Source organism: Lemur catta, chromosome 7 (assembly GCF_020740605.2).
Source record: "Lemur catta isolate mLemCat1 chromosome 7, mLemCat1.pri, whole genome shotgun sequence".
In the NCBI taxonomy this organism is placed as follows: Eukaryota; Metazoa; Chordata; class Mammalia; order Primates; family Lemuridae; genus Lemur; species Lemur catta.
This window is the reverse complement of record NC_059134.1, coordinates 42,394,426-42,416,482: the sequence shown is the minus strand read 5'-3', so window position 1 is coordinate 42,416,482 and position 22,057 is coordinate 42,394,426. Positions and strand designations below refer to the sequence as shown.

General features: G+C 44.4%; 1 protein-coding gene across 2 annotated transcripts in view; it reads left to right on the top strand.

Annotated features, from left to right (window-relative positions):
• Window positions 1-22,057, top strand: part of FAT3 (FAT atypical cadherin 3) — a 489,892-nt gene that overhangs the window by 417,362 nt on the left and 50,473 nt on the right. For both annotated transcript variants that reach the window (XM_045557142.1, XM_045557141.1), the window contains exons 13-16: window positions 14,317-14,706; window positions 17,254-17,468; window positions 18,971-19,108; window positions 20,055-20,198. In XM_045557142.1, coding sequence (XP_045413098.1) covers window positions 14,317-14,706; window positions 17,254-17,468; window positions 18,971-19,108; window positions 20,055-20,198 — 887 coding nt within the window. The remainder of the gene's footprint in view (window positions 1-14,316; window positions 14,707-17,253; window positions 17,469-18,970; window positions 19,109-20,054; window positions 20,199-22,057) is intronic.

Below are 22,057 nucleotides of genomic sequence, written 5' to 3'. Positions count from 1 at the left end.
GATGCCAGGTGAAGGTGCTGTATGAACAGAAATAGCATGGATCTAAAGTAGGACCTGGTGCAGAGAGAAAGATGAAAACTTGGGGACACATGGGAAATTAAAGAAGTCAGGAATAAAGATAAGTTTGCTACTCATGACAAAATAGGGAAGTCTTACCTTCCAGCAGTTTACAGTCAGAGTGGGAAACAAGCATGCACAGAGGAGCATTCCGAGAAAAATAGGAGAAATGTGATAATGGAATTGCATCTGTGAAAGTGGGGATTTGGTAAAGATTAGCCAGATAGCACACGTAAAATGCTGCACAGGTCCCTGTGGGAACCTTCAAATGAAAGCAATGGATTATCAACTGGGGCAAATCAGAAAGGACTCACCAAGTGGTATCAGCATTTAAGTTGGGTCTTAAGGGTTGAGGCTTGAACGTAGACAGAGAAGGAAAAGATGGAGGTGGAGGGAGAGAGAGAGAACACGAGCGAGAGAGGGAGATGAGGATTGTATGAGCTAGGATAGGCTTGTCTAGGGTGAGATAAGTTTTTAAAAGTCTCAGTGGCTTCATACAGCAAGAGTTTAATTCCTGCCCGGTTGAAGTGCCTGTCAGTGGGAGTCCATTGCAGTGACTCGGGAATCTGGTCCCTCCATCCTGTCATCACCACCTTCTTGACCTTTACCTTCCAAGGTCACTGTGGCAGGGGAAGAGAGGGATGAAGGCAGCATGCCCACTCTTAGCTGCCGCAGCTGGGGAGACACCACGTCACTCCGTCGCTGCCCACCGCATGGGAGGAGTTGCACAGGCCGCCCCCCCTGCAGGTAGGGGGGGAGGCCATGGGGGATTTGGTGAGCACTCATTGCCTCTGCCACGATGATGAAAGCAGGAAGGGGCAGCTGCCCCAGCAGGTCCCAAAGAGGTGAGAGAGGGCGACGTCACTCATTCGAGTATGGAGGGTCAGCCTCAGCAGCATGAGGGACCACTGGCCCTTAGAAATGAAAGGAAAGAGAGAAGCAGAAAGCAAAGAACTGAAACCCAAAGGCAGGCCCTCAAAGGGAGGTGCAGAGGAAAGCCCAGTGCGAGGCCCACACCTGCCCTCCTGAGACAGCACTCCCAGCCTCCTCTGGAGACCAGGCCACAGGGGTGCCCTGAGGGTCCCTAAGGAGCACATCTCCCCAAGAGCCCACATAGGCATGGGGAAAGCCCTAGAGGGTTAGTGCCCTGTGACCTTTGGCAACTCTTTGGCCCCCCTCAGCCTCAGTTTCCTCTTCTGTGAGAGTGACAATAGTGATGTCCCCTTTGCCAACCTCAAAGGGTCAGTGTGAGGCTCTCCCAAGAGTGAATGAAAAAGTGCTTGGAACTGGCGAGGCCACATTTTCCCTCACTGGAGTTAGATCCCCCTGCTCTGAGCTCCTGAGACCCTCGTGATTATCCTGGCACGGAACTGTTTGCACGTCTCTTCTCCCCTAGTCCCGAATCCTTGCAGGCAAGCTCGGTGCGTAATGAGAACTTTAAATGATAATAATCATATGATAGCTAGTAATATCTACTTTTGGAGCTTCTACTCCATGCCATGCACTATGCCAAGTGCTTTGGATTACGTTATTTCCATTTCTCACAACAACCCTGCAATTTAGCTTATTTTTTGGTTCTCTTTAATACACAATAAACTCTGAGGGGTTAAGGAACGTGCTATGAGCCACAAGTCAGTGGCAGGGTTGCAAACATTATGAAAGGAGCCATGGAAGGGTTGGTTACCAGATACCCAGATAGTAGTGATGCTGTAATCTAGGCCAGTGGTTCTCAAAAACTGGTCCCAGCATTGACAGTCTCAGCATCACCTGAGAGCTTGTGGGAAATGCAGACTCTGAATAAGAAACTCTAGATCAGTGGTTCTCAAACTTTAGTGAGCAGCAGAATCACCTGGAGGCCTTGTTGAAACAGACTGCTGGACCTCTCCCACAGAGCCTCTGACTCAGCAGGTCTGGAAGGAGACCTGCTAATTGGCATTTCAAACGAGTTCCCAGGTGATGCTGAGGCTGCTGTTCCCAGAACCACACTCTGAGAACCACTTGCTTAGGGATTGTTAATGCTTTTGTGTCACAAACATCTTGAGAATTTGGTGACACCTAAGTATCACCTTTAGGAATAATGTTTTGCAATTCATAAAATACAAAGGGTTGCAAATAAAGTAGATTTGTCCAAACATTTTTCAAGTTGTTATGTAGTAATATGAATTCCTTCTTTAATGTATTAAATAACAAGATCTAGCACAGTAGGTGTAATAACTTCCATAAATTGAACTAGTGGTAAGCAGAGGTATGCACAGCAATAAAGTGATATGAAAATATCTGTGATTCCCACTGGTTACAACATCACAGGGGCTGTTCACACCACAGGGATTTGTTGCCTACATTTATAATGGAATGCCATGCTAAATCCAGTTAGAGGCTGGTGAAAACAGAGCTGTCAGTCATTCCCCTCTGTGGTAGCAGCCTCTAAATGGACACCAAACGGTCCCCACCTCCTGGCATTCACACTCCTCCCCTTCAGAGTGAGCTGGACTTACTCGCTTTTTGTTTGTTTTAAATTTTTAATTTTTAATTATTATAGGTACATAATAGTTGTATGTGTTTATAGGGTACATGTGATATCTTGACACAGGCATACAATGTGAATTAATCAAATCAGGGTAATTGGGGTATCTATCACCACAGGCATTTAACATTTCTTTGTGTTAGGAACATTCCAACTCCACTCTTTTAGTTAATTTTAAAGTATATGCTAACTTATTGTTGATTATAGTCACTTTGTTTTGCTGACTCCCTTCTAATGAACAGAATATGGCAGAAGTGATCCCGTTACTTTGGAGACTAGGTTATAAAAAGACCGTGGCATCCATCTTGGGCACACTCTTTGTATTAGTCTTCTAGGACTGCAATAGCAAAGTACTGTAGACTGAATGGATTAAACAACAGAAAGGTATTTTCTCATAGTTCTGGAGTCTGGAAATGTAAGTTCAGGGTGCCAGCGTTGGTCGTGTTTTGTCAAGGGCTCTCTTTCTGGTTTGCAGACAGCTGCCTTCTTGCTGTGTGGCCTTTCCTAGGTGCATCTGGGTGGGAAGAGAGAGAGATCATCTCTCCTACTCCTCTTATAAGACCACTAATCCCATCTCATTAGGATCCCACTCCTATGATCTCATTTAACTTTAATTACCTCCTAACAGCCCCATCTCCAAACACAGTCTCATTGGAAATTAGGGATTCAACATACAAATTTTAGGGGGACACCATTCAGTCCACAACATTCTTTCTCGCTCTCTTGGATCACTTGCCCCTGGGGGCACCACAGCTGTGGTGTTGTGAGGCAGCCCTGTAAAAGGCCCACAGGGCAAGGGATCAAGGCCTGCGGACAGCTACACAAGTGAGCTCGAAAATAGACCCACACTCCCCACCGCCATTCGAGCCTTCAGATGAGACCACAGCCCTGCCAGACAGCTTGACTGCAACCTCATGAGACACCTTGAGCTAGAGACAGCCAGCTAAGCAATGCCTTGATTCCTGACCTGTAGAAACCATGGAATAATACATTTTTGTTATTTTATGCTGTTAAGTTCTGGGGAAATATGGCAGAGAGCAATAGAGCACTAATATGCTAATGCAAGTTCATGGACATCCTGAATTCTGTCACATGTCCTTAAGCATCCCCGATCGCAGCCATTGTTCTTCCACAGGCTCCACTCTCTGAGGAGCAAGGGCTCTCATGCAGGTCAGTGGCAGTCAAAACAGGGCCCAGCCTTGGGGAGGGGCGGTTCAGCCATGTGGGGAGCACAGGTGCTTTGACGTGGGCAGGAGAGCAGCGATGACACGAAGCTGTTGGTGGCTCCTTGCTGCTGCTCTCACGGACTCACAGACGCTCCCTGGGGCACCCACCCCACTTCCCGTGGAAATGTAGTCCTAGGAGATCTTAGGATATTATCACTGGAAAGGCCCCAAGACAAAATCCAGTTAAAACCCCAAAAAGGAAACTGGGACCCAGGGACAAAGAGACTTTCCCAAGATGACTTCGTTAGTGGCCAGAGCTGGATCTAAAAGGAGGTTGTAATCACCTCAGTCAGATGCTTTCTTCTGTATTCCCATAATTTCTACTAGAAAACATTTCTAGAGGGATTCATTCAATTCTGGTTTCAGTCTGTTTTCTCTTAAGTATCATATATTCTATGTTTTTCCTAATGCCTTAGAAATCAGTACCTCCAAGCTGCATATGTCAGTGATTTAATGTTTATTTTTCCCTTCCCCAAAGCTCCAGTATTCTCTGAAGTGTTAAATCTTGGAAGGCAGCTGAGGGACTATTAAAATGTCAGTAAAAATTAAATAATCCTCCCTAAGGACTGAGAGACATGAGTCATTCTCTGGAGAACGTTGTGGTCAAAGCCCTTTGTCTGTTGGAGATATCAAAAAATATAATCTTCTGTTTGACGCCTTTCTCCAGAGAGCTCCAAAAACTTACACATGTAATCTGACTAGGGAAAGAACAGATCTTGATACTCTCACCTACAGATGGAGAAACTGAGGTTCAAAAAGGTTAAGTGGCTTTTCCCAGGGCGTCTGTTAAATGGATAGTGATCTGAGCAAAGGGCTTTGGGGCCCTGGAAACTCCCCGCTGAATTCTCTGCCCTCACCAGTGCTAGGGCACCTTCTGCAGCCATGCAGCCACCCGGCAGGCCCGTGGCACCTACCATTTCTGTGTCACATTTGCCTGTCACTTTGGGAAGTGACATCATATGTGGCTTTGGGATGAGGCCTGATTAAATGCCCCAGTTCCAACCCCAACTAGCTGTCTGACTGTGAAGGAGTTCCCCAACCCCGCTAAACCTCCGTTTCCTCTCTGGAAGCTGGTTATCAGCCTTGGCTGTGTGTCAGAACCCTCCGGGGAGCTTTTAAAAATAAACAGGTTAAACAGACAAATAGGCAAGGGTTCCACCTCCAAAATCTGATTCAGAAAGTCTGGGATAGGGCTGGACTTTTTTTTCCCCTCTGTAGTTGACTGTGATACCTTTCCCCATTTAGGAGTCTTTGCATTTGACACATATAAGTTGTTATTATTATTATCCTTTTTAAAATCCAATTTCTTCCAAACAGGGGTCAAAACACATGTTGTCAAATGAAACAGCTAATTCTTTCCAGGGTTATCTCAGGGAAGAATTTTAGCCCTATCACCCACTGGCAAGGAATCCTGCCTTCTATTGTAATGGCGGTTCTTTCCCACAAGTGCCCCCATGTGCATGCCACTTCATTTGGTAGATGCCACAGGCCGATGACAGGCCTCTGAGCAGCTAAGGTGGAACAGCCCTGGTCCAACACATAGCAGCGCAGAGGATGGATTTCAGGGAGTGCTAGTGTGGCTGGGAGAATTTCCATCCACCCTGGGCATTTTGTGCAGCAAATCCAAGGACCCCAAGCTTTGACTTCCTGCTTTTCCAGGGCATGTTGAGGCTCACTGGAGTGTGCCTATCAGCCTTGCTGCAGGATGTATCCTCTCACTTCACCTCGTGAAGCCTCCTTGACAGGCATGATTATGTTGTCCATCATCTGCCGGGGAGCTCTTTTAATAACTTCTCACATATTACAGAACGCTTCCCACCCACACACCCTCCCAACTCACTCCCTCTTTCTTCTTCTCTCTCTGCTAACTTATCCATTAACTTGGGCCCCCAGTTTCTAGTTTACTCTGGCTATCATTGGTTATAAAAGCTCTGGTAACTTGCAGTTGGCTGTGAAAATAGACAGTTTCAGCTGCTACCATTCTATGCCTAGGATTTAGCAGTACCAAACCCTTTACCCTTCTCTGAGTGTACCTTGCAATTTCAGCATTCTTAACTCACACATTTTCCCATCACCTGAAATACCCTTTCTTCCTGTCACTTTTCCACCTTCGTGCTTCTGGCAACTCCCGTCTTTTGTTCATGACCAAATTCAGTTGTTTTTTTCTCTTGGAAACTCCCTCGACCACCCTCTCTGACAATCAACTGTAAACATGTTCGCCTCCTAAGAAAGGGGACCCCTGTGAGGCTGATGGAACTGAGGTCCATCCTTTGGATCCCCAAGCCTGCCATGCAGCAGGAGTCCTTAAGTATTTATCGGATGGATGAATGAATCGATTCAATGGTCGTACTTAGTGGCCCATATAGGAAACATTTTGAGTTTGTTTGTTGGGTAGTGGTCCAGCACAGAAGTTTTATGCACCAGTAAAGATGGAGTTTTGAGTACTTAGTTGATGAATAATTTATTTACATTTAGCCTTCCTAGGCCTAGCATAGTGCCAAGCCAAAGATAGTTGAAAGAGTTTATACCGAGGTATCACAGAAGGTAGTCTCACCCAGCAGTGGGGGTAGCTTTATGGGTGTGCAGCCTGTGCAGTTGAACAGCGAGCCCTTTGCTTGGAAGGGCCTCCTGCCTAGTTTAATGCTCTGCAGTGGCTGTGTTGAGCTTCTTAATATTTTTCTTAAACAAGGGACCCTATATTTTTATTTTGCATGGGAACCCACAATCTTGTCATCGGTCCTACCTGGCAGAGCTACTGCCAGTTCAGTTGGCAAGTCCTTGGGAGATTTTTGGTGCAATCATCGGGATCTCCTGGAGTCTGTGACTGGTGCTGCTTTTTGTCTGTTTTGACTTTTCAAAAAGCCAACGGGCTGCTGACCCAAAGAGTTGGGATTCTGCCTGCGGGAAGGTGCCAGCTTCAGTCATCACCCAGTGAAAAACTTTTAAAAGGCACTTAAAACAGAAGTAATTAGGGAGTCTATTTAAAATTAATTGCCAACTTAAAAAGTAATTGCTAATTCCATGGGCCTCCTCATGGCAACTTTCTGTTTTATTTCATATCATCCGAAGGTATATTTCAAACAGAGGAAAAAAGAGCAGTTAGTTTAAGCCATTTCAGTGGAATGGGATTTTATTTGCCCTCCTCAAAGGATGAGAGAATTTTAGGCTAGCCATTTTCTTTGCCTACTTAATTTAAATGTAAAAAGTAGTTTTAAACAAAGTTCCTTGAAATAACTTTATAATGAGACCTTTAACAAAAGTGATTTTCTAAGTAAAGTCAGTGTATTTCTGAGGATAAACTAAAATGAGGAATGGAAACACCCAAAAAAAGAAGCCTATACAGTATGTATTTTTTCCTACAATTATTAATATTTCAAATGATATGTATGCTAAGAATTAAAACTGACCTGGAAAATAACTTGAAAATTTGACTACTCTCCAAAATTGATATTAAAGAATTATTTTCCATGTACCTTTTTATAATAGCTCTTTTACTTGTTACACACATACTGTGTGTCCACTGTATAAAACCTGGAAGGATAAGCAAAAAGGAAAAACAAGTCACTTTTAACCATGGTTACCATTTTAATAGAAGTACCTTTTGCCTCTTTTTTTTTTTTTTTAAGAAAAATGGGCTCGTAAACTAGATATTATTTTGTAATCTGCTTTTTACAATGCCTGGCAAACATATTTCCATGTCATTATATATTCTTTTACATTTTTATGTGACATTGTATATAGTAGTCTATATACATGATATGAATGTACCAGAATTTATTCAACCAGTCCTAATTGTTGGAAAATTGAGTAGATAACCAGTTTTTTCCCCAAATGCAAACATCTTTTAGCAATAGCTTTTTATAGATCTATGAATGTTTCACATACATTTTTAAATATTAAATATTCCTGATTTCTCCATGTTGCCTCTTTTTGAGGTTCTCTCATTCCTTTAACACATGCATGTGCAACAGGCATTATGTGCAACATGTGCATCACCTGTGTACATTGCACTGGCATGATCATGTACTTGCTTTGGTCCTCAGGTTGTTTCTTCTGCAGTTCGACATTCATCTCTTTTTATGGGCCAGGTCTGTGATCGGTACTGAGGTACAAAGATGAATAAGGCACGGTCCCTTTACCTAAAAGGTATATAAATCTAGTGGGAGAGAGGAGGACACACATATAACTAATGATAATGCAAAAATAGAGGCCAAAATAATAAGGGATCACAGAGGAGGAAGTAACTGGGGAAACTAGGGGAGCTGTTCCGGAGGAGATTCTGCAAAGGATATGGAGGCTTTTAGTAAGAGAAGGAGGGAAGAGAACATTCTGAGTAGAAGGAAAACACAAGCGTGGGCCTGGAGAAATAAATGTGCGTGGTGTCTTCAGGTGTCACAGGAGCAGACAGGACAGGGTGAAAGTGGAGCCAGAGATGACACTAGAAGGGTAGGTTGGGACTAGATTGCAAAGGACTAGAATGCCATTCTCAAAAGTTTTTGCTTCCATCTATAAGAAGTTGGAGTCAGGGACTCTCTTGAGCAGATGGGGTAGGTCTGGATCCAGAGTTGTAGGAGTGTAACTCTGGTTTGGCCAAGAGGGGATAGACCCTGCTGCAGTTAGCAATTGTCTCTCAAAGCAGTCTAGGCAAGAGAGGCTGGGAGCCTCACCTGGCTGGGATACCTGGCCACAAGACATTCAGGAGCTATCTCAGAGGTAGAATCCAAAGAACCCAGCATTCTGATTCATATGAGAAAAGGAAGTTGGGGGAAGACATGCAGGAAACTCTAAATTACTATGTCTGGTTTAAGGAATTCCTCATCAAATTGCTAAGCTCCTAGAGACAGGAATGATGTCTTCAGGGCTTCCCTTCCCCTCAACTCAGTGCCGAGAGTAGTCAAACACAGGTGGCACTGGAAAAATCTTAATTAAACGGAAGTGTCATAGCCAGTGTCTCCTGTGAGAAAACAGAAACCTTCCACTTCTCAAATGAAACAACACTGTCTTTTAAGCGTAAGGCATAGCAAAGGAACGCGATGACATATTCAAGAACCAAAGCTCTGTTTATCATTTATCTTCAAAGGATAATCCTTATAGCTTTTAATAAGAGCATGACTTAATCACCAAGCCTGGGTCATAAAGACTGTGAAATCTAAACATACTTGTGGAATTTCAAGCACTGATGAATAGGCATTAATAAAGGCGGGAGAAAGTATTGGTTCAAAATCAAGTTGTTATTAATAGATTGCTGTGGCATGGAGTCGGGGAACAAACCGAACTGCAGTAGGACAGGAAGAAACTTAAAAGGATGATGGACATGCTCTGTGTCTTGATGAGGGCGGTGGTTCCGTGAAGGTGCGTCCAAATGTATGAGCTGGACATTTCCAATGTGTTTGGGTTATTGTACATGAATTAGGACACCTCAGTGAAGCTGAGATAAAAATAAGTGATTAGAACTAAAATTAAAAGTGTTACTAGAGTTTGATTGTTGAAAGTGTTTCAAATTATTTCTTCCTCAGATGCCTACTCCATAGAAATTTGACTTTGAAAAGCCATTTTATAGCAATTTAGTGCAGCCCACAGTTTTTGTGTGCCACCTGTGGGCCGGATCCTGTGCAGTGACAGAGGGCACAGTGATGAATGTCAGAGACAAGCTCTGCAAAGAAGAAGTCAGAGCAGCTGCCAACATAAGATACCAAAGCAAGCATAACATTTCTCCTGCTGGTTCCTTAAGCTTAGGGTGCCTCATCTTAGGAGGAAAAGAGAAAATATTTTTTAAAGACTAAGTCAAAAAAACTGCAATGTATTTTCTATGTTGCTGACTCTTGCCATTTTGCTTCAGTGCTGATTCTAACGCCTTTAACAATCTCAGACACAGAGCTGAGTTATTCTGACACTGGGTTAGATTAGATCCTTGGAGATGATCCTATCCCTGGGGGTTATTTCTCACTGAAGTAGGAGCATCTGTATAACCATAAGCTATATGTGTGAATCCTGAGCATTTAACCAAATGGCATGAATCTGCTGTGTTAAGTTTTCTTCCCATCCAGAAGATTCAAGCAGCTCCTCATGATCTAGCTTTTTAAAATTTTTTGTGGAGATGGGGATTTCACTATGTTGCCCAGGCTGGTTTTGAAGTCCTGACCTCAAGCGATCCTCCCACCTCAGCCTCTTGCGTAGCTGGGACCACAGGTGTGAGCCACTGTGCCTTGCTTAATCCAGCTTAATATGAATTTTTTCTATGTTGATGTTGGCCCACTTAAGCTCAGGTCCAGCAACTTAATGAGCAGTTGTGGTGGGGAGGGTCTATTGGAAATGGAAATGAAACCAGCTTCATTTGTTTAAGTGCTGGAAGATAATCTTAGACCTTAACTGACCTGAGTTCTGCCATTCTAAAAATAAACACACAGCGAATGTACACTTGTATAGTCTGGGCAGATGATTGGCTAGAGGCAAGGTCTCCTGTCTTCCAGTACTATACTACAATGCCTTCATTTTAAAGCATTTAAAACTTTGACTTTTAGGTGCAGTTCCATATTCAAAAAGTCCATCTTTCCATTTGGCCAAATTGAGAGGAATCTAGACTCCATTTAGAAACCTTCAACGGACAGAATATAGATGCCTGTGGCAACCCTTCCCAGGTTCTCACAGCCTTCCCTACTATTCCTTCCTCCAGCCCCGCTCCACAAAATGTCACTACCTATTACTCCCTTTGAGCAAATAGGGATTTTAGTCATTCTCTTTTTCCTTGATTTTAATCCTCTGAAGGTCTGCCTGCTCCATTTGCCACCGACAACGTGCAGAAACTTCACTTACAATGAAAGTCAGACCTCTCTTGGTAGCCTGGCATTTCAGCATTTAAAGAAGCTAAGTAGCTCCATCCTCATTAAATTAGGCTCAAATTGGAGAGGAGAATTACGTACTTAAAAACACAGATGCAAAATGATGGATTAATGTTATACCATGATATAACACATCTTGACATGCAGTATGAGCATTAGACCAATTATCAGGCAAGTCTTTTACGCGGGTTCATCTTTTCTGCTGTGTATGTAGAAGGGATGGCAATTTGAAGGATGGCATTTATCAAACCCTTTTGGAGAGAAAGTTTCCATTTCAGTGATGTGACCTGCATTCATTTAGCAAAGACAGCACCCCATCACCTGGGAACACGGCAAAGACCCAGTGTTACCCCAAAAGTACTGCCTCCAAATTGGCATTTATGCTTCTGACTTTATTTCTAAAAATTATTGAAATCCATTGCAATTGTGTCTAAATTGGAGTTTTAATATGCTCCAAAGATATATCCTGCTCTTTTTTTGAGAGCTAGCAAATCATAAGTGATGCCACTTAGCAGGTTTTTTTGGCCTGGGTTCCCCACCCCCACCCCTTTTCTGATCTTGCTTCCATGTTAGTCTGATTGGTAACAGAAAGGAGAGGGGAACAATAAATCTCCCAGTACCTCCTGGTGTGAATGCCCAAGATACTGTCAGAAGCAAAATGTATGGGGACGTGGGGGGAGCGTGGGTCAGCAACTTGCTGGGGGGAAGGGATGGTTTTCTGCTAGGGTAAAGCAGAAAAACCCTGTCGCGGAGTTTAAATTAACAGAATCTGCCCAGAGGGGAGCCGTGGTCTTTGTGTGGCTGATTAATGTCAGCCCGGTAAACGCAGCACTTCAACCGCGGGGCTAGCCCGCTGCGCAGGAAGCTTGGAGAACAACGGCATCTCCTGCTTAGGGGATCAGAGCCCAGCCGAGTGCCTCTGAACAGGACTGAAGAGAAAGCTGCAGCCCTGGAATGCAGGTGATATAATTAGATTTCAGCTATCTGTCCCAGTGAAGGAAACACCGGAGACCCTCAAAAGCACCTTCCCTCCCGGCCTTGCTGCTGCAGAGAGCGGCAGTGTGTAAATCCAGCCCCTACCTCTCCTAACTCAGCTGGTCAGAGCACCATGGCTTTCAGAACAGTGAGTTAGAAATTACCTTCCTTCCTAACCGATCTTCGGGCCTGAAGAGGAAAAATGTCCAGGCACAGATCTGAAATTCCTTAAGGGGACTGAGCAAAGAGCCTAGAGAAAACAGGACTTAGCTTGCTGTCCCTCGTGCTTACCTAAAAATGCAGGTGGCACCAGGCAAGTCCATGAGCCCTTGAGTAATGCATCAGTGGAATGGGTTTTGTAGTTGCCAGCACATGTTCCCGTAAAAGACCCAGCATACATTTCCTGCCTACTCGTCTTCTTGGCAAGAGCAGTGTACCATATGCTGAGGGTGGAAGTTAAATCCGTAGGGAATGTGTGTGATTTGAAAACTTATGTGGTATATTTATGTCAATCGCTGATGTGTTTCCATAAATGCATTTTTGTGACTTTGAGAGGCATCCGGAGACCATTGAATCAGTCAAGGCAGCTTCTGGGGCATGCGGCCTATTCTGACACCGAGACAGGGCTATTTGTTTTCCAGGTGCAAGCTTGATCACCTCTGCCACCCTTTGTGTATTCAACCCAGGAATTTATGTTGAAGAATTTAATCTTGCAGCCACTCCAGAAATAGCTGAAAGCATCCCCGATACCTCTACTCTGGAGCCTTATTTCAAGGGGCAGCAAGAGAAGAGGAAAGCCTTCTTGTTTTTAATCCCAGTACCAATAAAATCAGAGAATGATGTTTATACATCACAGGGTGGTTGTTTTGAAAGAGAAATAAAAATAAATAATGAAACTTTGGAAAAAATGGACTCTCTGGAATGGAACCAAGAACAAGTGCTCAATGTTGACCTTTTGGTTAAAGCCACATAATGCAATTTATGTCATCCCCTCCAGATATATGACTTTATTGGTTTGCTGGGAATTTGGGCTTAAGAGAAATTGTATATTGGGTAAGTAAAATGTTTAGCTCTTAATTGCCAAATGAAGTGTTATAATAAAAGGGAAAAAAAACATGGCTAGTCCCTCCCCTCTAAGAGATTATGTTCTAGGGTTCTGTGATTCTCAAAGGACATTTTCAGATGGTTTTCATAGCTAAAGACCCATGACTAATAACTGTCTTCATAAGAGCATTTAGGATTAGAATGGTGCTTTTTCATCTTACGAAGTTGTTCCATTTTCCTTCTTATACATCTTAATGACTAAAGTGAATTTGAGGTTTATAAACTGCTTTGAAGTGCTAAGATCCTCCATGAAAACAGTTAAATCAATCTTCAGAACCAGAAGTCAATCCAGCCCAACCATTATTCAGTAATTTTTTGGTTGTTGATGGACATTTTCTGGTCGATATGTTTAAGCTTTAGTATATATTAACGTAAAATAGCATTTTGGTAACTGCGTTTCTTGAAGTCTTAGAGCTGGAGAGCACCCTTGGACTAGGTCCCTTCCCTTCCTAGAAAGGGCCTGGGATTTATTTTTTTCCCTCTATAGTTCCTTATGACCTCATCTGTTCTCTTTGCATTGACAATGCTTAAGTGTATAGCTCCGGCTTGGCCCCCTCTTCTGAACTCCAGACTCCTCTGTCTAACTTGCTGCTTAACATCTCCATTGGATCGTCAAATGCACATCTCAGACTCCATCTGTCCAGAACGGGGCTTCTGGTCTCTCGTTCCAAACCTAGTCCTTCTGCAGCCCTCTCCATCTCAGCTAACAGTTGCCCTCTCTTTCCAGTTGCTCAGGCTGAAACCTACGAGTCGCCTTGGAAACCTCTCTTTCTCTCACATTCCATACCTTGCAGCTCCACAATCAGAAAACATTCCTTTCTCACCACCTCCAAGTTCAGAATACATCCAGGACCCCCTCACTTCCCACCACCTGTGTGCTCAGAATAGATCTGGAACCTGATCCCTCCCCCCACTTCCCCCCACGTCCCCCCACGTCCCACACCGGCTCCCATGCACCTGCTACCAGCATCACATGCCCGTATCCCTGCAGGAGGCTCTGCACTGGCCTCCCTGCTTCAGTCTGTTCACAACCAGCAGCAGGAGGGACGCTGTCAAAATCTAAGCCACAGCACATGGCGACCCTCTCAGAGCCCTCCAGGGGGTCCCCCTCACCACCACACCCCCACTAGAATGTAAAAATTTCCTCAAGAAACGTGGGACTCTTCTCCATTGCTAAAACCTCTAGCACCTAGAACAGTGCCTGTTAGATTCTAGATAAATATTTGTTGAAGTCATTAATTGAGTGATTAATTTCTATTTCTCCTTCCATGGCACATCTATACCCACACATCTATTAGCATCTGAGAGTTTTCTTTAAACATTTATGGGAGGATGGGTTATATGTTAAGAATATCCAACTATTGCTGATATTTGTTGCCAATATTTTCCCAGTTTCTTTACCTTTTAATTTAGTTGTATTTTTTTTTTTTTTACAAACTAAAGTTTATATTTTTGTAGGACCACAGCTGTCTGTTTCTGTAATGACTCTTTTTCTTTGCGTGGCCCTTCAAAAGTCAGCGAAGCCATAACATCCAGGGCAGATCGTCTAGCCACGTTCTCGTCCGCTCACGTTCCTGTGTCGCTCCCACAGGCATCAACAGGAAGGTCGTGTACTCCCTGGCGGACTCGGCCGATGGGGTCTTCTCCATCGACAGCTCGTCGGGCATCGTTATCCTGGAGCAGCCGCTGGACCGCGAGCAGCAGTCTTCCTACAACATCAGCGTGCGGGCCACCGACCAGAGTCCCGGACAGTCCCTGTCCTCTCTCGCCATCGTCACCATCACCGTCCTGGACATTAACGACAACCCCCCTGTGTTCGAGAGGAGGGACTACCTGGTGACAGTGCCTGAGGACACTTCTCCTGGCACCCAAGTCCTTTCTGTTTTTGCCACCAGCAAAGATATCGGCACAAATGCTGAGATTACGTATCTCATCCGGTCTGGGAACGAACAAGGGAAATTTAGGATCAACCCAAAGACAGGTGGGTAAACAGCAGCCTACTTAAAATTCAGGGTTCACTATCCTGCTTCTCCTCCCAACACTCTCACTGCCCTTCTGGGTGGGCGGTTTTTCTTTCCTTTCCTACCTCCTTTGCAGTGGAAATAAATCTGGCAGCAGGGCTCTCACGGAGACCCCAGAGGTCCCTCCCTCCAGCACTCGGCTTCTAAGGCTGGCCCTGCTAAATTTAAGCTCCTAGCTGTGGGCTTACCTGGCAAATGCCTAACCCCCAGGTTGGCTCCCGGGTTTCTAGATGGGAGGGCTTAGGGGCAGCAGTGTGGTTCCTGGATGGGGAGAGGAAATAGTATTTGTATTCCAAGTGCAGAGTTTGTTTCTCTCTTTTCCGTTTGCTTTTTTACCTAAATCATACATGCATGTGTTGGAAAATACTCCTGGAGATGAGCCTCCACTTGCCACTGTCCACACTTAGACTACCACTCTCAGGTCACCTGCCAAGGCAGACATCAGTGAGTGATTTGCATGGCGACGTGCAGCCTTCTTAACCCAGCACCCCAAGTAGACTCGATCAGTGGTTTGGAACCAGTGCTGTCCCTGAACCCTGCTTACTGCTCCTGGGCAGAACACTCATTTCTCACCACATCCTTTTCAAAATCTGGGGGATGTGTAGCATGCCCTGGGGACAAGGTGCCTAGAAAGAAACCAAAAGAACAAAAATAGAACCCTCAAGCTTTCTTTTTATCAATGAGTTAATCAATATTAAAGGAGCTTTGGGTAAATAAAGATGGTAATTCAGAAAACAAGTTTGGATATTCTTTGAAGAGTAAACACACTCACTCTTGTACTTTCATAGAGTGTTTGGATTTCTATTTCAAAGCCCTTTAGCGTATGTTCTCATTTGTGTACCAATTCCCCTATCAATAGTCAAGGCAGTTCTCATTCTGCAAATAAGAAGGATGAGCCTCTCACCCCTTCCGGCCTTTGGACGTATTTTCCTTATCACTCAAGGAGTGTGCACCTGTCAATGAGGTGGCAGAGGAGGTCCATTCTCCTTTGGATAGTCCAGTAAATACAAACAAGAAACTATCATAATTAGCAATGTTTATTTAACATGGCAAATACGCCAGGTTCTTATTAAATTATTAGGTATTTCTCACATTTTCCATATGAGAAAAACAGATAATTTCCCCAATGTCTGCTGTTAGTGGGTTATATAGGATCTGAACTCAGATCTTCCTGCTCTAATGTTGACATAACACTGCTGTACTATGGGGCTGCAAAAAATGCAAGAGATACGATCCTGGCCCTTAAATATAAGAAGGTGTAAATATTAATGGAGGAATTACATTAGCAGCTTCTCCCCGCAGTAACTCTGTTCATTAAGGTAAATTGCTTTAAATTAAAATGTATGGGGATTTGCCTCATTTAAATATGCCTTAGCCTGTCTAGTTATGGTCATGGTATATGTACACCATGGGGAAACGGTTAAGTACTATCTAAATTTGGCACTGGCTAACAAGACTGGGATGCAAAAGAAAGCACGAGGAGTGGTGAGTGCTAAGGAAACTTAACAATGGAGAGAAAGAGGCTCTTGTTATACGTCTGACTTCTGCGTTTCACCGTAAGTAGAAGGAGCCTATTGGCAATCTTAGCAGCTAGAGAAGGTGTCTGTCCAGAAATGTGAAAAGATGTGACCTTCTCACCAATCCTAATGATTGGTTACCATGTGAGAGCAAAGTAAATGCCCTGGAGAAGTGTTCTGCCAGTAATCCAGTGACCACTTGCAGAATGCAGCAGTGATGGCCTCACTAGAAGGGCTGGAACTGGGGAGAGAGCACTAACAGAGCCCATCCTAGAGGTGGCACCCAGCTAGCTGCTTTCACTTGTTCTATTTGCTTAATTTAAACAACTCTGTGATGTGGGCATTATCATCTCTGCTCTGTAGTTGTGGGCATTAAACTCATACTTAATATTTGGCCATTGAGCTGTCTGAATCCTAGGTAGTTCCTTTTCCATTATGTCACTGTACCTTGAGATTTCTGAGATCTTTGCCCTCTTTGTGCCATAATAGTTTTAGATAAGCACATTATAACTTGGCAAGGCACCTCTGTAGTTAATTCAATTCAGTGAAGTCTGCAAGTATTTATTTGCTGACAAGGATGGGGTCACACAATCGCATCCACACATCTCAGCTCGCTTTTGGTCTTCCCAGGTCCACCGGAGGAGCTGGGAGATACTTATCAGGGATGCCTTTTCCTGCCCCTACTCCCTAGTTGCGCAAAAGTGAACGATGCCAGAGATTTTCGGGCTGCTGAGAGATGTTCAGGAACTGTTACAGAAACATGAAAAGACTTTTTCATTTCTTCAGTGTTGTGTTTGATGGATAGCTGTGCTTTCACTGACAGCATTAATCAGATTTCTGGAATGCTTTCAGTAAGGCATTAAATAAACAAATTCCTGAATTTCTCAAATTCTTGGCTGGAGACGGTGTTATAAATATTACCACAATTATAGTACTGCTGACCGATGTTTTTCCCTAATCAAAGCTAAAGCTCCCCATTTTTCTTCAAAGGGGGTATTTCTGTCTCTGAGGTCCTGGACTATGAATTATGCAAAAGGTTTTACCTGGTGGTGGAAGCCAAGGATGGGGGCACCCCAGCTCTCAGCGCCGTGGCCACCGTGAGCATCACCCTCACAGACGTGAATGACAACCCTCCCAAGTTCAGCCAAGATGTCTACAGTGCTGTCATCAGTGAAGATGCTTTGGTGGGGGACTCTGTCATTTTGGTAGGTACCTGTGGGGGGCCATGGGGCTCTAGAAGTTCAGGAATGATCATCCTCAACAGAGTGAAGAAGTGAGCAAAGTCTATCTTGGATTTTCTCCACATTTCTGCTTTCTGTATCCATTTGTCCCCAAGAATGCTAGTCAGGCACTGGTCTTTCTTTGAAGGGCTCCTTCTGTGTATTAGAAAGGGTCTGACAGATTAATTTATATCAAGATGTAAGTGACTGGTAATCATTTATCTCCCAGGAGTGTATATTTTTTGAGAAAACGAAAGAGATCATGCAATGAATTTTTAATGATGGTTCCTACTAGTTTGTAAACTTAGATGACAGGTTATTAGGTCAGTAGGAAGAATATGGTGGTGTCTTTTTACTGAAATCTATCACACAGCATGGTGAGTATAGTTAATAATAATGTATTGTACATTTTAAAATGGCTAAGAGAGTAAATTTCAAATGTTCTCACCACAAAAAAAGATAGGTATTTGAAGTGATGGATATGTTAATTAGTTTGACTTAATTATTCCACATTATATTCATAAATCATAACATTACTTTGTACCCCATAAATATATGCAACTATAATTTATCAATTTACAATTAAAAAGTTATTAGGTTGCTGAAGGCAGAATAAAATCCCCCTCCCTCCCCCACCATATATACACCTAGACACACAGAGTAGGGCAGCTATATGTGGGAGCAAGTTTAAGATTGATTGGTCACTCTTAGAGGAGCCCTTTCCAGAAGAAATTTTTTCTAGTAACAGTAAGAACAAGCTGTGAGTTCTGAGAACTCAGATTCTCTTAGACCACAGATTGTGTTGTAGAAACAGTGAGTCCCATCTTACTCTTCTTACCCGTCCCTAGGCTGGATGGGTCCCTTCCATCCATCTCGTGGCATCTCAGGCTGTGAGTGGCTACAGCCCTCTGCTGGATGACAGTGCATTCCTTATACATCAGAGGTGGAAGTCCAGGCCCTCTCTCCTTCCAGCATAGTACAAGACCATTTCCATACGTAAAAATACCAGCATTACCAACATGGCGCAGCAGACAGTGGGCAGTATGTTTGCTGTGTGGGAAGGGAACTTTCTTGGGCTTCCTTAACATGGAAATGCATAGGTGTAGAGAATGCTTAACTCAGTGGTAATTTTGTGTGCCAAATTGAGAAGGAATCAGGAAGACATCCCTATTAGTTAGCTCTAGGTTCTGTCCTTACTTTCTGAAGCCCCAAAGAAAATCAGGCCTAACAAGCATCGGGCTATAAACAGGTAAAAATTAACATAGAAATACAATGGGGCTCCAGTCTTGGTGCTGGCTTCCTTCAGCCCACTTGTCCTTCCTTCAGCCCACCCTTGTGCTGGGGGTGGTATGATCATTGACATTGCAGAAAAAACGCCTGAGAAAAATGTCAGAGCTGTGCCCATTTAAACAGACCTAGGTCCCTAAGAATCAACCTTTTCTCTGTCTCTTGTGTCGTATCTTTGCTTTGCTTGTTTTTCCATCAAGCTAATAGCAGAAGATGTAGACAGCCAGCCCAATGGACAGATTCATTTTTCCATCGTGAATGGAGATCGGGACAATGAATTTACTGTGGATCCTGTCTTGGGACTTGTGAAGGTTAAGAAGAAATTGGACCGGGAACGGGTAAGCTAGTTTATGCCAGCTCCCTTCCCAGCCACACCCTCCCCTTCCCTGGAATCAGGGTCACAGGCTCCCTGAGTATAAATAGTATGGTTCTTCATTCTAAATACTGAGTAAATAGGGATGGGCTAAAATGCAGCATGAAGTATTTGGGTTAGACCTTTGAAAGAATTTTCTGCCAATAATAGATGCTTGCAATTTCTTATGGAAGTTTTAAAGAAAAGGCAAATATGTGTCTTTCTGGATGGTGGAAGGGGGCAGAAAAGCACCTTCGGTGTTGGTATCCCATGGTCCTATTTTTATGAGCAACTGTAGCCCCAGGTGAGCAGATACAAAAGGATCACCTGAAGGCATTTAGATCAGACAGAATGATCCAGAAAATTCCTCTGTCCAAAGTTAAACTAAATTTCTAAACATTGTCTTACTTGACCAAAAATACATGTCTTCAAAGAGGAATTAAGTATGGAAAAAGATGCCATAGTAGTGATGCTAAAAAGCAGGTAGACTTCGCTGGTTGATACATCTTCATAACCCCAGCGATATTAACATCGATAAATAAGACAGAGGAGTGGTGACAACTGTTGCACTGAACAGAGGGCCAGAACTGGGATCCTAACTGGGGTGGTTTTGTCCCCAAGGGGACATTTAGCAATGTTTGGAGACATTTTTGGTTGTCACAACTGGACTGGGGGTAATAATAACTCCTACTTTTGATAGAGGCCAGGGATGTTGCTAACCATGCCACAACACACAGGTCAGGCCCCAACAACAAAGAATTATCCAGCTCCAATTGCCAGGGGTGCCAAGGTTGAGAAACCTGGTTTAGAGAATCAAAGTGAGGATGTTTGATCTTTAACAAAGCACAGCCCAAACCTGCAGTTCCTCGGAGCATGCACGGAAGGAAGGAAGCACTATGTTTCTTTACTGTCACCTCCTTGTGCCTTGGCAGGTGTCTGGATACTCCCTGCTTGTCCAGGCAGTAGACAGTGGCATTCCTGCAATGTCGTCCACTGCAACCCTCAACATCGATATTTCTGATGTGAATGACAACAGCCCAGTGTTCACACCTGCTAACTACACGGCTGTGATTCAGGTAAGCAAATCTTGCCTGCCAGGTACTTGTCCTTATGTATTCAGCTTCCTTCCTCTGCTGTGGTTATGTGTTGCAGTGTATTGTTACGTTACTTAATGTCAACTCATCCCTTCAAAGGGCAGGTATGAAACGAGCCTGATTCTTCTACCACAACTGATTAATAAATGTGGATAAGAGCTTTCAAGGATTGGTGTCTTTCAAGTGCCAGGTGCTTTATGCATACCACCTCTCCGCACAGTAGCCTCGTGAAGTGGGAGGTGGATTGGCCCCCACTTTATAGTTGAAGGAGCTAAGGATCTGTGAGGTTAAGTAGTTCACCCAGGGTCATGCGGCTGGTAAGCAGCAGTCAGGATTTGAACTTGGGTCTATCCTCTGCAAAAAATATTCTCTTTCCACAGTGACAGGCTGCCTTTAAGCAACTTTGTGCTATTCTGGCAGGGGAAGGGAAATTGATATACACCGTCTCATCAGTCAAAGGGAGATCAAGCATCAGGATAGAGCTGCTCCTCATTAAAATTAATCTTCCATAAGCAATTTGTTTAGCACTTTAAATCCACCTGCTCTTTGAAATTAGAATGCAGGATAGAGTAACCAACTGCTGGTATTCTGCTGTCAGAGAGAATGACTCTTCTTCCTATTTTTTATTCAAAAGATATTTCATGGGCACAGTAGCAGGTCCTGAGCTTCCTATACTTCCCAGTATTTCTAGAAGAAGCTGGAAGCCCCACTTTAGGAGGATCAGGAAATCCAGTCCAGGAATGCCGTCAGTGTGGAGGACTTAGAGGAGGCAGAGATAGATGTACGTGTATTGAAGGGTCACAGGTGTTCTAGAGAATCAGCTCTCACCTGATCTAGTTTGGCTTCAGGGAGCCCCAGGGTTCTGTGGGTGGAAGGTAAGATGCGGAGGGCCAGCTCTGGAGGGGCCCCTTTGGAATGACATTGAAGACTTTGGGTCTGGCCATCCATAGCTGGCCACCCCCCGCCCCGGTGCTGCTGAGCTGTCCAGTAATCAGACGGGGAGGCAGTCCTAAGGCCGGCAGCTACCCACTTGTGCCCTCCCCTTTATCAGTGAAATCTGATTTCTTCCTTCCCTGGTAGTGGTTTGTTTTCCCCCTCCTCTCTGAGGCTTTTCCCAGCAGCTGAGCACTCGTGCATTCTGACCCTTGCCTGCTTCCACAAAGCTTGCCCCGGGCCCGCACCTTCCTCCATCTCTCTTTCTCTCCGACTGCGCCTCTCCCTGCCTGCTACCTGCCTCTGTTTGCCAGCCCCAGAACAGAATGGGCCTTGCCTACTCAACATTCGGTTTGAGGACACACATCGATCAGCCTGACAGACTGTTTTCAAATGCACATCCGGAAGTCCACAGTGACAGAACCGAGAGGCTCGGCCTGTGAGCCCTGGCCGGGTCCCCTGTCCCCAGTGCCGGACCTGCCCGTCTTGCCTTACACCCTTCTTTCTCAGGGACCCTGAGGGCCACGTTCTCCCTCTCTCCCTCTCTTCTACGGAGGAAACGGCCTTTATAGAGTGAGCAAACAGATCAATAAATCTTCTGTTTTGTGTGGTGCGGAGTATGTTGTCAGTGTGAAATATTAGTAAATCTGCGCTGCGCCGAGGCGGTCCCACGACTGGTTCCAGAGGGACACGGTGTCTAGTTTTTCATGACCAAAAGGGCACTTGAGAGAAGGAGCAAAAAGAAGTCTTTGCAGTCCTTTCTCTTTCTCTTTCAAAAAGTGTGCCTTCCTTTTCCCAGCACAGAATGACTTCCTCATCCCAACATGTGGTTTTCAGAAGACTGTTTCAGCACGTAAAACTCGAGTGGCCCTGCCCTCCAACCTGCAGCCTATGCTGGTCTCCGTCTC